Source organism: Neovison vison, chromosome 2, assembly GCF_020171115.1.
Source record: "Neovison vison isolate M4711 chromosome 2, ASM_NN_V1, whole genome shotgun sequence".
Lineage (NCBI taxonomy): Eukaryota > Metazoa > Chordata > Mammalia > Carnivora > Mustelidae > Neogale > Neogale vison.
The window spans coordinates 24173824-24190748 of record NC_058092.1 but is presented as its reverse complement, the minus strand read 5'-3'; the positions used below and the strand labels follow the sequence as shown (position 1 = coordinate 24190748).

Here is a 16925-nt window from a genome sequence, read left to right as displayed (position 1 = left end):
ATATATAGATAGCAGGCTAAGAATCAATTATTAAAATTGAGTTGTGTTTTGGGGCAATTGGGTGGCTCAGCTGGTTAAGCATCTGCCTTCGGCTCAAGCTGACCTAGGGTCTGGGGATCCAGCTCCATACCAGGCTCCCTGCTCCATTGTGGGGGGGTCCCCTACCTCTCCCTCCACCTCTCCCTCCCAACCACTTGTGCTTGCTTCTGCATATGTGCTCTCTCAAATAAATGAAAGCTGAAAAAAAAAAAATTGAGTTGCATTTTGTCATGTTAGCTGTCTGGTAGCCAACTATGCAATGAGTGAACACTTACATAATTTTCATTATGCATGACAGTGCCTTTTCTAATAAAAGAGTTATTTAGTTGAGAGAGAGAATATCAAGCAGACTCCTCACTGAGCTTGGAGCTCACTCCCAAGACCCCTAGATCATGACCTGAGCCAAAATCAAGAGTTAGACACCCAAACAACTGAGCCACCCAGGCATCCCTATGATAGTGCCTTTTGAAGCACAAAAGTTTAAAAAAATTTTTTTGAAGATTTTATTTATTTATTTGACAGAGATCACAAGTAGGCAAAGAGGCAGGTGGAGGTGGGAGGGAAAGCAGGCTTCCTGTGGAACAGAGAGCCTGATGCGGGGCTCGATCCCAGGACCCTGAAATCATGAGCTGAGTCGAAGGCAGAGGCTTAACCCACTGAGCCACCCAGGCACCCTGAAAGTTTTAAATTTTGACTAAGTCCATTTTATGTTTTTCCTTTTTGGTTGCTTGTGCTGATTTGTTGTATCTAAGAAACTATTGTCTAATCCAAGGTGATGAAGATCTACTCTGTTTTCTTGAGTTTTATAGTTTTAGCCTTTCATATTTGTCTTTGATCCACTGAGTTAATTTTGTATATAGTGTAAGGTCAAGCGGGGGGATGGGTGGGAATATCCAACTTCATTCTTTTGTAAATGGATACCTATTCATTTTAGGTATTACATATAATACCTAGCACATGAGGAAAACAAAACAAACCAGTGATCCCCAGAAGTCCTTTCTTAATGAATTTATTTTTAGTTGTGATGCCTTCAAAGTAATAGTTTTTCTGATTAAACCAGTCTATAAACCAAAAAACTGCTGCAGTATACAGCAAGTGCCTCTCCTATATTAAGTTTCTTAGTTCTGGTTTAGTTCAAGCTTCTTAGTTTTGTGTCTTTCTAGGAGACCTCTGTCAGGCTCCAAAGAAGGCAAGAATCATGATGCTCCTGCCAAGAAAAATAACACATCTGTGTCCTTACTGCTAGGTGTGAAACAGTCTTTGAGTTTAGTCCAGAATGCTTTCCAAAGTCTCTAGCCATGGTCAAAAGGTTTTATCTAAATCCAGAGTAAAAGCCCTAAAATACCCCTTTTGAAAGATCTTTTTTTTTTTTTTTAAAGATTTTATTTATTTATTTGACAGAGAGAAATCACAAGTAGACTGAGAGGCAGGCAGAGAGAGAGAGGGAAGCAGGCTCCCTGCTGAGCAGAGAGCCCGATGTGGGACTCGATCCCAGGACCCTGAGATCATGACCTGAGCCGAAGGCAGCGGCTTAACCCACTGAGCCACCCAGGCGCCCCGAAAGATCTTTGAAATATCCCAAAGTCAGTGTCTAACCTCTGTGAGGGGATATTCCCAAGGAAAATTCAAATTTGAATGGTAATAATTAAGTAATGATTTGCTTAGCTTTTAAGGCATAACTCATATAGAACCCCCATTTTAGGAGCACCAGGGTGGCTCAGTCCATTAAGCGACTGCAGTTGGCTCAGGTCATGATCCCAGGGTCCTGGGATCTGAGCCCCACATTGGGCTCCCTGCTCAGTGGGGAACCTGGTTCTCCCTCTGCCTCTGCTGCTCCTCTTGCTTCTGTTCTCTCGCTCATACTCTCTCTCTCAAATAAATAAATAAAATCTTAAAAAAGAAAAAAAGAACCCCCATTTTAGAGGTATGGAAACGAAGGCATAACTTGGAGAAGGACCCAGTCAATTAAATGGGTCGAATCCAGGTATTTCTAAAAACCAATGCTCTCTCCATTACATATACCTTACTTAACAGCATACTAGCCACATGGGGATTCCCTTCTTATTTTCTGGAAGGAGGGTCAACAATGTTCCTTCTACTACCCTAACCATTGCCTGATTCATCCCTCAATAAGGATGATCCAATTCTTGCCAGGAATGGGGAATACAAATATTAGATGACAATAACACCGATAGCAACAGAAGTAGAAAAATGTAGGGACTGACAGGTGGTTAGGCAGTCATTTGAAGGCTGTTTGCCACTTCAAAGGAAAAACAAAAACAAGCATTTGAGCTAATCCTCCTTGTTTGACAAGTGCCCCACCCCATGTGCAGGCATGCATTTGTGTGTCGAAGGGAGTCACTGGCGGGTTGCGGCGGCAGCGACACTGATGATATCAAGATGAGGGAAATACCATGAGCTGACATAAATGTCACTGAACTCTGGTGTAGGGCTTGAAAATGGTTTTTAAAAAGTTCAGCATTATGGGGGTGCCTGGTTGGCTCAGTTAAACATCTGACTCTTGATTTCAGCTCAGGTCATAACCTCGGGTAGTGAGATAGAGCCCACAGCTGGGCACCATGCTCAGTTGGGAGTCCACTGTTCTCCCTCTGCCCCTCCCCCTGCTCTTTTTTTTTTTTTTTAAAGATTTTATTTATTTATTTGACAGACAGAGATCACAAATAGGCAGAGAGGCAGGAAGGGAAGCAGGCTCCCCGCTGAGCAGAGAGCCCGATGCGGGGCTCGATCCCAGGACCCTGGGATCATGACCTGAACAGAAGGCAGAGGCTTTAACCCACTGAGCCAGCAAGGCGCCCCCTGCTCTCTCAATCTTAAAAAATAAAACAAATAAATGTTTTTTTAAAAGTTCAACATTATATAAATGGACAGAGTATCTTCAAGGGTTTGTATTAGAAATAGCTAGGCTGAGAGAAGGCAGTCGTGCTAGATGGACCACAAAAAGGCATGCTAGGAACAGTGTGGTACTGGTGAAAGGAACTACAAGGCTAGACAACCTGATTTTTGGTTTTGCTATTCAATAAATGAACAACCGTGGGTGTCACTTATCTGTATCTTGATTTTCCTACCCTTGCCCTGTCTCATACCTCAGAGTTATGAAGATAAATGAGAATATACACAAAAGTACTTTTGGATTAGGTTTGGTAATAACAGCTTTTCAAACTTCTGGAATTTCTCCCCTAGCTTCATGACCAGGAAATACTGCAAACAAAACAGTATATAAACAGGTATGACAGCATGAGGCTCTCAGGGTGTTATCTGCCAGCCTGTCAGAAATGCTAGTCATCAAGACAATAGGAGAGGCTCTTCTATGGGACAACTGGGTCCGTCCACAATGGGGCCATATTAAGGCTACTCCTAATCTGGCAGATCCTCACGGGACTGGGCTGAGCAGTGATCACTCTAGGAAACAAAGCTAAATCTGTAACTAGGTGGTTTGGCTAAAAGACCATGTGACAAAATACCTGCATACACAACTATGTATTCAAAGCTCAAGGTCTAAGTTAAGTATGGCACACTGAGGTACTGACTCAATCAGATGCTGACAGCCCCAAAGACTAGCTCTCTAATCCTAATTCTCCTGTAGATTTACTAGTCCTTTTGGCCCTTGAGTCTGTATGTAAATGTAATGGTCAGACCCAGGGGTGGGAAATAAGGGGTAGTGAGAAACACAGGACAGGACTAGGATAGCTACAGTTTCAGCTTCTCCAGAAGAAAATTTTCAACTATCCTTTGTAGATTGTACAGAATCTGGCAGTTCTCACCTTCTTCGGGACAATTTATTGCCACTGCCACTAGGTGCTACAAGGAACTAAGATGAATTAAAGTAGAGTAATCAAAGAGCTCAACTTCCATTTAAGCCAGCCCCAAAATATTCACTGAATATCTTCTAAGCACTCACAGTGTTCAAGGAAATCAAGAAAAAAAGAGGAGCACTTGGCTGGTTCAGTCCGTAAAGTGTGCAACTCTTGATCTTGAGGTTGAAGTTCGAGCCCCATACTGGATGCACAGATTACTTTAAAATAGTATCTTGTGGTGCCTGGGTGGCTCAGTCGGTTAAGCGTCTGCCTTTGGCTTGGGTCATGATCCCAGGGTCCTGGGATGGAGCCCCATATTGAGTTCCAGCCCCAAACTGGGCTCCCTGCTCAGCAGGGAGCCTGCTTTTCCCTCTCCCCATGCTGTTCCTCCTGCTTGTGCTCTGCGTCAAATAAATAAAATCTTTCTATTTTTTAAAAATTTTATTTATTGACAGAGAGGCAGGCAGAGAAAGAGAGAGAGAGGGAAACAGGCTCCCCGCTGAGCAGAAAGCCTGATGCAGGACTTGATCCCAGGACCCTGGAATCATGACCTGAGCCGAAGGCAGCCCGCTTAACCGACTCAGCCACCCAGGCACCCCCAAATAAATAAAATCTTATCACACTGATGGATCACTGAACTCTACCTCTGAAACCAATAATACATTATGTTAAGTGAATTTAAAATAAACAAAATCTTTAAAAAATTATATATTCCAAATAATCATCTCTAAACTAACTCAAATAGACAAGTGATTTATTACTCATTTTAAAAAATGTGTGTGCCAGGTACTGTGTAAAGGTTTCTGCCTTTAGGAAGTTTTACAACTTACTTTACTCTCATAGCATCAAGAACATTAAAGCCCTAAGTGGGGAGGGTATGTGCTATAGTGAGTGCTGCGAAGTGTGTAAGCCTGATGATTCACAGGGGCACCTGGGTGGCTCAGTGGATTAAGCCGCTGCCTTCGGCTCAGGTCATGATCTCAGTGTCCTGGGATCGAGCCCCGCATCGGGCTCTTTGCTTGGCGGGAGCCTGCTTCTCTCTCTCTCTCTCTGCCTGACTCTCCGCCTGCTTGTGATCTCTCTCTCTGTCAAATAAATAAATAAAATCTTTAAAAAAAAAAAAAAAAAAAAAAGCCTGATGATTCACAGACCTGTGCCCCTGAGGCTAATACATTATATGTTAATAGAAAATATAAAATCCATAAATCTAAGTGATCAATGAGTTCAGAAGGTGGGAGTGAGAACTATCTGTATAGAGTATAAGCTCTACAGGGGTCTTTGAAGGCTAGATGGTTAATATTCGTTCGTTTATTTGTTTGTTCATTCCCTCCTTCCTTCCTCCCTTCCTTCCTTTCTCTTTAAATATTTTATTTATCTATTAGAGAGAGAGCATACTAGAGAGAGAGAGAGAGAAAGAGCAAGAGCAAGTGTGCAAGACCATTAACCAACTGAGCCAACAAGGCACCCCATTAGATGGTTAATATTTCTGAAGGGTGGGGAGCCTGGGTGGCTCAGTCATTAAGCATCTGCCTTCAGCTCAGGTCAGGATCCCAGAGTCCTAGGATCCAGTGCTGCATCAGGCTCCCTGCTCACTGGGAAGCCCGCTTCTCCCTCTCCCATTCCCCCTGCTTGTATTCCCTCTTGCTGTCTCTCTCTGTGTCAAATAAACACAATCTTAAAAAAATCTATTTCTGAAGGTAATTTAAGAGATGGGGAGGGAGAGCAGTTCACCAGAAGCAAGGGTTAGGTGATCAGAAAGCCCACCGTTGGTTTAAGGAACAAGAACAGTTTGGTTAGGTATAAAAACAAAGGTCCACAGTAACACATCCCTGACATATAAAAGTAAACTCCTGGCGAGTTGGCCTCTATTCTGCAGCACCATGCTTTCCATCCCTAGTCTGTGAACAAGGTGGGTTCTGCACTGTCTGTGGGCTGAATTACACAAATCTCCCTGATTAGCTTTTTTTTTTTTTTTTTTAACTTTTAGTAATCTGAGAAAGGGCTTTTCCAAGAGCCCTTCTGACAAATTAAAAGCAGAGATTTCTCTAACCCATATATATTAATCCAAAAAGGAGGAGCCAACTCTGGGAGGCAGTCTTCTGAGGCCCCACAAACAAAGGGCCCAAGACAATATGGGGGAGGAGAACCAGACTGAGAGGCCACACAAAGGGAATCCTTTCTGCCCTCAGAGGGCATGCTGTGGACAGACATCCAGTGCTGCCCCTCAACCCTGTCAACTCCTTCCAAAATGGTGTTGAAAGAAAGAGCACCAATTTGGGAGGCAGGTGGGTTGGGCTCCAATCCCAATGGCATAACCACTACCTTTGAGTCTCTACTTTCATTATCTATAAAATGAGCATAATAAACTTTATAGCCCTATAGGACTGATGAAGTAATATGATGGTGTCTAGGGCCACGGTGCTGAATCAATGGTATTTTCTTTTTCTTCTCTGCTCCTACTCTGAAAGGCCTCAATTCCCCATGAGGGCAATTTCTAGGAATTTAGGTTCAAAGAAGACAGCTATATTTTCTTGCTCTCTCTAACAGGTGGTTTTTCCTTTTCTCCTAACACTGTAGCTCCTTTCTCTTGATCTTTATCCTTCTAGTCTATCTTCACTCCCTCCAAAGCTAGGCTGTAAGAACCAATGAGCCAGAGTTTTAAAAAAGGGCCTAGTCTTGGGGTGCCTGGGTGGCTCAGTCAGTTGAGTGCCCAACTACTGGTTTTTGGTCAGGTAGTGATCTCACGGGTTGTGCCATCAGGCCCTGTGTTGGGCTCCCTGCTCAGTAGGGAGTCTGCTTGGAGATTTTTCTCCCTCTGCGACTTACCCCAGTCTCTCTCTCTAATAAAGAAATCTTTTTTTTTTTTTTAAAGGGCTTATTCTCTACCATATACCTCACCCCAAAATAAGCAGTTCCAATCATGTCTCATTAGACAATTATGGCCTCTTTGGAAGATGATGGTAACATTCAAATTACACCTGTGGTCCACACTTAATACCTAACGGGTTCCTTTCACCCATATCCCAGAAACACCTCTTCTTTATTTTTTTCAAGTAGCCTCCCTGCCCAGGGTGGAGCCCAATGCAGGACTTGAACTCAAGACCTGAGCTGAGATCAAGTTAGATGTCTAACTGACTGAACCTCCCAGGCCCCCCCAAGAAACATCTTTTTGAAAAAAAGCACGCTAATTTTTTTTTAAACTATCACCTTTTCTATAAACCTGCTCCTTATACATTTCTTTTAATTCACAATCCATAATCCCTTATTTGAAATTCTGAAGTCAGAAGAGCTCTGAAAATAAAATATTTAGTAAATACAGCTTCAAAACACATTCAGCAAAACTCGAACAAAACATGAGACTACACTCTTTATTTACCCCACTTAATGGCTTCATACAAAATATTAATAATACTTGACTATATATGACTCTACCCGATAGCACCTCCAACAGAGTGTCGGGTAGAGTCATCTAACTCTTATACATTATAATGTCTTTCTAAAATCTAAACGATTAAAATTCTGAAATATCTGACATAAATGGTTTCTTAAAGGCATGCATTCTCAATGAGGGAAACACTGCACCCAAAAGGGTAAAACTGGTTCAAGGGGAGTGTGGGAACTTAGATATTACAATGATATGTGATGCTCCAAAGCTCAACATTATCAATAAAGTCTTATTCCTTAGTATTTAATTTCTCTCATTAGGTTTTCTTGAGTATTACATGAGCAGCATTTTTTTTTTTTTGAAAGATTTCATTTGACAGAGAGACACACAGGGAGAAAGGGGACATAAGCAGGTGGAGTGGGAGAGGGAGAAGCAGGCTTCCTACTGAGCAGGGAGCCCGATGGGGGACTCGATCCCAGAACCCTAGGATCTTGACCTGAGCCAAAGGCATATTCTTTAATCAGATCAGTACTGACACTGATTCCATGGAAGGCAGACAATAATAAGTATGCAAGATCTGTACTACAAAGTTATGGTGAACAGATGGTCACAACTGAGGGACTTTCTCCTGATTGACCACTGAATCTCAAAGTCATACAAGAAGTGACCTGTTATGCCTTATAGATTATCTATGTCTTATACTTGGAGCTTTTGTGTGTGACAAGGGTTTTTTGGAAATTAAAAGTTTATATTATTTAATTCTACAAACTAAAATTTGTCATGATTAGTAACGCTGAGTATTGAAAAGAAAAAAGTCAACAATATCTAAGAGTATCTAAAAGCTAGTTAAGTTGCAAGTTTTTTCATATCAAGCAGTTTAAACGTTCACCAAAAATAACTTTAAGTGATTTTTTCTATTATTAGAAAATGAACAGCTTTGAACGATTTTTAATTTTTATTACATTAGTTATTATAAATGCTAACTTGCATATGCAATTCGATACATTATCATTCACGTAAATTACATTAAGAGTTATTCAGTAGGGACGCCTGGGTGGCTTGGTTGGTTAAGCGGCTGCCTTCGGCTCAGGTCATGATCCCAGCGTCCTGGGATCGAGTCTCGCATGGGGCTCTCTGCTCAGCAGGGAGCCTGCTTTCCCCTTTCTCTCTGCTTGCCTCTCTGCCTACTTGTGATCTCTGTGTGTCTTATAAATAAATAAAAATCTTAAAAAAAAAAAGAGTTATTCAGTAAATATGGCTACAAAACTTAGTTAAATGCAAAGAGCTTTTATTTTTATTTTTATTTTTTTTAAAGATTTTATTTATTTGTCAGAAAGAGAGGGAGAGAGAGCAAGCACAGGCAGACAGAGAAGCAGGCAGAGGCAGAGGGAGAAGCAGGCTCCCTGCCGAGCAAGGAGCCTGATGTGGGACTCCATCCCAGGACGCTGGGATCATGACCTGAGCCGAAGGCAGCTGCTTAACCCACTGAGCCACCCAGGCGTCCCTGCAAAGAACTTTTAAATTTAACTTTTAACCTAAAATTTTTGTTTCATCATTTTTTAAAAATTTTTATTTATTTATTTATTTATTATTTATTTATTTGTGATTTCTCTCTGTCAAATAAGTAAATAAAATCTTAAAAAAAATTTTTTTTAAAAAGTGTATCTGTGTGTGAGAATTTCACAGGAGGGATGCTTTGGGAAAAAAAACTTTAGAAAATTTTTTTATTATTAGAATTATTTATTCTAATTTATTAATTATTATTAGAATTTATTTAGAAAATAAATTCCTTTTAAATTTTTTTCTAAATTCCTAATTTAATTTTTCTAAATTCCTCCTTCTTTAGGAGGGTGATAATTAAAGAAAAGGTTGAGAAAATACCGATACAAAGAATTAGGCGGTCTGCACCAACATCTCTCTCAGCTTTTCTTTCTTTCTTTTTTTTTTTTAAAGATTTTATTTATTTATTTGACAGAGAGAGATCACAAGCAGGCAGAGAGGCAGGCAGAGAGAGAGAGAAGGAAGCAGGCTCCCGGCTGAGCAGGCTGAGCAGAGAGCCCGATGCGGGCGATTCCAGGACCCTGCGATCATGACCTGAGCCGAAGGCAGCAACTTAACCCACTGAGCCACCCAGGCGCCCCTCTCTCAGCTTTTCAAGACAAAATCTTAGGAGTTACTCTTGACAACTTTGCCCTTACCCAACATCCAACTAATAAGAAATACCAGTTTTATTTCCTAATTATTTTTGCACTCTCTTTTTCCATTCCTACTGCCAACTGCCCTAACTCAGGTCATCATGATTTCTCGGTAGACTTTATAAGAGCCTCGTTAACCTCTTCTTTCCTCCATATACTCCAAACTTATTGAAACAGTTTGCCTCTCCTCATTCATTCCTTAGCCCGCTCCAATTTGCTTGCATGCCATCAAAACTGTTTTTGTAAAAGCAACTGATCAGGTGTATGATGTTAAATTCAACCAATCTTTTTAGACCATTTATTTATTTTGAGAGAGAGTGAGCAAGTGAGCACAAGTGCTCAGGTGGAAGGGGCAGAGGGAAAGAGAATCCCATGCTCCCATGCTTGGCACAGAGTCTGAGACATGGGGCTCAATCTCATAACCCTGAGACCATGACCTGAGCCAAAACTGAGAGTCAGATATCCAACTGATCACACCATCCAGGAGCCTGTCTTCATCCTTTCAAAAAAATTTTTAATAAAAATACACAGATGAAGAAATAGCTTATAAAATATATAGAATATTATTTTCTACTATTTTGTAAGTCAGGCAATTCTTAGACTATACTTGGCCTCAAATATCCAAATGTTTGGTTAGCTTAAGGTTAAAAAAAAAAATTTTTTTTTAAAGTAGTCTCCATGCCCAGCATAGAGCCCAATACGGGGGCCTTAACTCAGGATGAGATTGAGTGAGACCTGATCAAGACAAAGGCTTAACTACTGAGCCACTCAGGTGCTCCAAGCTTTTTAGATTTTGAGTTAACTTGTAACATTTACAAATGTTTAATCCAATAATATCATGAAAATCTGGATTTCTAACTTCAAGGGGAGAGGGACTGTGAAAAGCAATGGGAAATTAGGCAATGCTAGACCTCCAGTCCCCTTGGCAAAAATTGGCTAGAGCTGCATAGACCACATGGAGCTCTGTAGCGGGCCTGCCAGTTTCCATGTGGTTGATTACCCATTAGAATATAAACTCTAAAATTTCACTAGAAAGACAGATTTTTGTCTGTTTTGTTCACCACTGTATTTCCAGGGCCTAGAGCAGAACCATCACTGCACATACTAGGTATTCAATAAACATTTGCTAAAACTGGTGAATAACCATTGCCTGCCTGGCCCCTAAAAGTATGTTTCTGACAAGTTTTCATAATGTGTTACTGCCTTCCCCTCAAAAACAAACTATTTAATCTATTAATATATTTTTAGCATAGGGCCTGAAACATAGTAAGTCCTTCATTTATTCACTAAGGGACTAAAAGCAATTACTGTAATTATTTACATGATAATAAACACCATGCTAAAATGGTTTACATGCATTTGCACACTGAATCTGCCTAACACTCCTTTAATGTAGATATTATCCCTATATTAGGGATGAGAACTATAAGGCTGTGGAGATGAAGTTACTGATTGAAGAACAAATTATATTACAGATTTTTTTTTTTTTTTTAAGATTTTATTTATTTGAGAGACAGTGAGAGAACATGAGAGCAGGAAGGGTCAGAGGGAGAAGCAGACTTCCTGCTGAGCGGGGAGCCAACGCTGAGCTTGATCCTGGCAGACCATTAACCTACTTTGCCAGCCAGATGCCCCTGTATTACACATTAAGTAACTATAACACAAGAAAGAATACGAAATGGGCTGTATGAAAGGCAAGAGCAAAGTGCTACAGAATTCAGAGGAGCATTCACTTCCAGTTTGGAAGGTATGAAGTATTCAGGAGTTCAGAAAGGAGGTAGCATTTAAATCAGACCTTGAAAACCAGGCAAGATTTCCACAGGAAAAGACAGGTAAGGAAGGGATTGTTACTTTCTTGCCAGTGATGCTAACATACAAAGGAGGTAGTCTGAGTGGAGTGCAAGATACGTAGGTAAATCTTTAAATAGAGTAAGATTAGTAAAATCATTAGGAAGGCTTTGAATACCAAACTGTATGGGTTATGATTTTATCTTGTAGATACTAAGTCCATGAACGTTCCTAAACTAAGGCGCAGAGTGACAAGATCGAATGGGTGTTTTAGCAAAACTGCTATAGGAAAGAATTAGAGCAGTGGTACAGGAAGCTACAGAAGAGATCTGGAGGACTTCTAAAATAATACCTTTACAATTTACACTCTTTTTGATATCTCGTACTTCACGAAATCTTCATTAATACTAATAGTGTTACCCATATTTTCACTTTTTTAAGATTTATCTATCATTTTGAGAAAGCGCAAGCATATGCCGGTGGGCGGGGGGGTTTAAACTTCAGTGTGAAGCCTGATGCAGAGCCTGATTCGTTAACCTCAAGATCATGACTTGAGCCAAAACCAAGAGTTGGACATCCAAACAAATGTGCCACCCAGACATCCCCATCCACATTTCCACTTCAAGGAGCCTGAGATTAGGTAAGGTTAAAGAGCACAGAATTACTACTCTTTGTGGGTCTCTCCTGTGAGAAAAACCTACACGAAGCAATTCAGAAGTAAACATGATCACCGTGTTTAACAACTGCCAATACAGAAAGGGAAGAAAAGAGTGAGCAACCAAAGATGGATAGATGCCCCAGTGTCTGGGCCAATGGCTCTAGTATTTAAAAAATGCAGGAAAAGTAGGCCCGAAAAGGGGAGTAAGTGAGGCTTGTGGGACACTTAGGTGGTGACTGATGATTAGGTGGCAGCTCTGCAAGTAGCTGTCACACACGAGTGGGTGGGCAACTTTGGAGAGAAACTAAAAGAAGAAATGGGCTAAATTACTTCTTGACCAGAAAGTACTTCAGTTAGAAAGGTTTTGTTATTTGCAGCCAAAAACCAAACTAGAAGTGGCCTTCAGTATCTAGTTAAACCAAGAGATAGAGGACACTTCCAAAGCTGCCTAATTCAGTGGCTCAAAAACATCAAGAAAACATCAGATTCTTCCCATCTTCTCTACTCTCACCCTCAGAACTGCTTCCTCTTATTTATAAATTCTGCCTCAGGACCCCAGCACTACTAAAACCAATTTCAGAGTCAGAAAAGGGCTGTTTCCTTTCCAGAGGAAGAACACAGCCCTTAACAGCCCATATGTTGGTTAGAACCATACTACCTGAGTAAGTTTTAGTAGCTCTGACCTTGCACAAGTTACTAAACTTCTCTATGCTTCAGTTTCCTTAACCAGAACCTGAGAATCTGAGAAGTAAAGGAGTTAATATTCTAGTACTTAGTACCTAGCACATAGCAAGTTCTATTTAAGAGCTGGCTATTATTACAGCTTGCCCATCTTTATTTATTTATTCTCTCATACTTTGGTGATACCCAAGTTAAAATAGAAGCTGGCAAAAAATAAAATAAAACCTGGCAAATCTCTTTTAAATAAGGAAGTCTTTTCCAGAAGTCCCCCAGGCTTCCCCTTCCTGCTACTTAGCCAGAGCTGCCTCATACACCCAAGCCTAAATCAATCACTGCCTCGGGAGATAGAATTACAATGATTGGTTTATAGTTTATATTAATCAAGACCTATCCCTGGGGCTGGGGAGGGGCTGCCAGATTCCTGGTTAGCAAGATGGCAGGAATGGGTGATAAAACAACCAGCATCTGCCAAGGCTTAGTCTTAAGAGACTGTGGTCTCTGCTAAGGAGGGTCAGAGTAAGTAATTTCCAGAGGCAGCAAGCATCACCCTTACAGGCTCCTAATAGCAGTGAAATCACTACAAAAGTCTGTTAAAGCTAATGAAGTTTGGCACACGACAAACAGTATACGAAATAGGCCAGGCCTTGAGTAGAGCACACCTGAGAGGCAGTGAAATACAGGAGGTTCTAGATTTATGGAGGTGTGGTGAGGGCTGTGTTAGTGTCCCCAGAACACAAAGGGCCTAAATCATCAGCCTTGGATGAGTCACCTAACCTTCTTAAAGTCTCAGTTTATTCATTTATGAATGCAGATAACTCAAACTACCTCTGATTCCATGTTAGGATTAAATGTATCCTAGTTTCACTCACATCATTTGTATAAGGATCAGGCAAAAACCACAAACACCAATAGCTGGACATTCAGAAAGACCAAATGGGACAGGGAAGAGGTATCTAAAATGGAGCTGGAGAGAGAAAGGGAGGCCACCTGACTCTAGACTAAAAATCCCCGTCAGGACCCTGCTCAGGCTTTGTTGCTCCATGTAAGAACCTTCATCTCAAAGTCTACCAGAAAAGGACTAATTTTACTTCACATCTTAACTCTTCTAAAAGGCTTGTATACAGCAAAATGGGTAAGGATCTCATTTCTGGCTGTGCTGCTTACTAGCTATGTTACCGTCCTGAGGTGGCTCCCAATCTATAAACTTCTTTCACTGAGCTCAATAAACTTAACATTAGCTCCTTCCATTTGAGGAACCAGTGTTCCTAAAATTGAAAGCCAACAGAAAAATTTATAAGAGAAAAGTACCCTAAAAATTCCATTGATAACATAAAGCTGCAGTTACAGAGAAAGATAAGCCTATCAGGCTTGACAATAGATTCTGGAAACCAGAGTGGTTAAGGGATAGGAATGCTACCGAAGGTAGAAAAGAACCTGTTCCGACGCCTCTGGAGCCCTCAGTAGGCTCTGTACACTGTTATCTTAGTCCTCAAACATCTTGATAACACTCCCTTTCCCCTCCTAGGGGAAAAGGATGAGGAAAAGAAAGAACCGGAAAGGAAAATAACATTTTCTGTGGACTGTGCTAGATGCCTTCTACCGCATTTGATATTTACGTTGACTTCTCTGGATGAGAGTCCTAGAAAGTGACAGGATTGTAATACCAGATCTGATTCTAAAGCTACTGCCTTGCAGCTCCAGGGAATACTTTATGTTTTCTCAGGATCAAGGTTCTTAACAAAACTCAATCCCAGAATCTCATTTAGCTCACCCCTCCGCATACAACTGTTGGGGTTAGCAACTCACTCTGGAGTTTTTCAGTTTCATTCAGAGTAAAGATTTTTTTTTTTTTAAAGATTTTATTTATTTATTTGACAGAGAGAAATCACAAGTAGGCAGAGAGGCAGGCAGAGAGAGAGGGGGAAGCAGGCTCCCTGCTGAGCAGAGAGCCCGATGCGGGACTCGATCCCAGGACTCTGAGATCATGACCTGAGCCGAAGGCAGCGGCTTAACCCACTGAGCCACCCAGGCGCCCCGCAGACTAAAGATTTTAAAGTGGGCCCACAAGCACAAAAAAACACCTTTACAACTTCGCCTAGGGTCAAAAGCGTTCTTTCCCCCTTTCCAGCCCAACCACTAGGTGGCCAAGCTATAAAGAACTGCAGCTTTACACTAGGGCTTTGGAGGGATCACCCTGGTTTAGCCACTAACTGTGTGACCTTGGGTAAGTTACTTTACCTCTAAGTCTCAGTTTCCTTACCTGGAAAATGGGGTAACAGTTGTATCTGTCTCATTAAGTTGTGCATATTAAATATGACATGAAAAGCCGTCAGAACCATGCCCACGCGTAGGAACAGCTTAGCAATGGATAGTTTTTAATGCTTAAGAGGAAAGAGCTCTTCGCTGATGGTTCTGTCGCCAAGTCCAAAGACTTCGCCATCGTTCCTCTCTGCGCACAGGCCTTGCCAGGGGAGTCCCTTCAGAGAGCAACAGGTCGCTCCTTTTCTCCTAACCCGGGCCAACCCCACACCTGAAATCCCCAATCTTCTACATATGGCCCCCAGGTCTTGGCCTGTGGTTTTCTACTACGAGGCTGTCACTCTGAGTCCAACCGAACCACCCCATTTCCGGCCGTGGCTCGGCAAGTTCTGCCGGCCTTCAGCGGCCCGGGCTGCTTACGGCATGGCTGCCCCTGGTTACGGGCCTGGAGCCGGCTCGCGTGGCGTTCCCTCACTAGAGGAGTCTACTTGCGACGCAGGCAGGATCTCCCTTGAGTTCAGAGGAGCCCCAGAATCCAGTCAAGATGCGCGTCGGTCAAACACACGCCTGGAGAGGGCTCCCTCAACGCCGCCCCGGCCTGCCGCCGGGAGCTCGCCCCCAGCCCGGGTCTCGGCGCAGGGCCCTCGGGAACGCGTGGGCTCCGGCCCTGGGACACCACGTGGGGGCTCCAGGAGTGGCAAAGGTGCTCCCGGAACCAGCTCTCGAAGACTGCTCCCGCCAGGGCCCTAGCCCGGCCCCAAACTGGCCTGAGCGTCTCCGCCGGCCTGGCTTCTCCCCTCAAACCTATTTGGAGAGGACCTCAGACATCTCCTGCAGACCGAAGACAGGCTCCTGCTAGACCCCAAACCCCAGGACCGCCTCAGCTCGAGTCCCCAATGGCCTGGCGTCCTTACTCACCCATCGCGGCTCCGCTCGCTCCTACTTGGCGGCGGCAGCGGCAGCGGCAGCGGCGGCAGCTTCAGCGGTAGCTTCAGCAGACAATATGGCGGATCTGCAGGACGGCAGCCCGAAACGGACAAACAACTTAACGTTCAACCCGGGGAAGAAACGCGCTCTCCGCCCCACAGCCTATTTTATAGGGAGGAGCGCATTTAAAGAGACCGCAGCTACTGAAGGCGGGGAATAGGGGTGAAATATAAGAGGAGTAGCGAAGAGTGACGAGGAGGGGGTACTTACTAAAGAAAGTCGAGTGTGCTGAGGGATTCTCAGCTTTTTCTGCTCCTATTTCCTCTTTTATAGTGAGGTCTCCTCCCCTAGAAAATTTTCTTCTTTTCGTAGTTAAAGCCAATCATAGACCCTGAGCTGGATATAGGGAATAAGGAATCCTCTCGAGAGGGGGAAGAGATTTGCTTAAGGATATGGAGATAAGGAAATAAAGAAGCTAAGAGTTAACCCGATTACAACCTTATTGGGAGATAAGAAGTGGAAAAATGACCAGACTGGTGCAAGGCTTTATAGCTGACAGAGCGATGTTGTCCTCCACCCCCACCCCTAGAAAGCTGAGGGCAGGGGTGGGTTCTGTATGACCATCACCACATCTATAGGACCTTGCACAGGATCTGGCACATGATATGTGCCAAAAAATAACTGTTTAGTGAATAAGCAACAAACGAATAGGGCCTGTGACTTCCAGAGATTGAGGAATGATCTCCCTTTTTAGAGATGAGGAAATTGAGGCTAAGCGTTCATGTGCCTTCTTCTTTTTTTTTTTTTTTTTAAGATTTTATTTATTTATTTGACAGAGAGAGATCACAAGTAGGCAGAGAGGCAGGCAGAGAGAGAGAGAGGGAAGCAGGCTCCCTGCTGAGCAGAGAGCCCGACGTGGGACTCGATCCCAGGACCCTGAGATCATGACCTGAGCCGAAGGCAGAGGCTTAACCCACTGAGCCACCCAGGCGCCCCTCATGTGCCTTCTATAACCATGAAATTTATGGCTGGTGCATATCAGACCTCCCTTTTTGCATAATGACAAGCCAGTCCTGGTCCCCCACCTCAACAAACAGGAGAGTGGTATGTCTTCAAGTCACTGGTCAGACAGTGAATTGTCTTTTGGAAGCAAAATGAGGGACCTGGGTTTCCAGGTT

At 42.8% G+C, this 16925-nt stretch overlaps 1 protein-coding gene across 1 annotated transcript in view; it reads right to left on the bottom strand.

Moving 5' to 3' along the window:
- The window catches only part of KPNA6 (karyopherin subunit alpha 6), a 57389-nt gene extending 41534 nt beyond the window's left edge, over positions 1 to 15855 (bottom strand). The window contains exon 1 of the mRNA XM_044237673.1: positions 15739 to 15855. Coding sequence (XP_044093608.1) covers positions 15739 to 15742 — 4 coding nt within the window. The 5' untranslated portion in view covers positions 15743 to 15855. The remainder of the gene's footprint in view (positions 1 to 15738) is intronic.
- Between the last annotated feature and the right edge of the window lie 1070 nt (positions 15856 to 16925).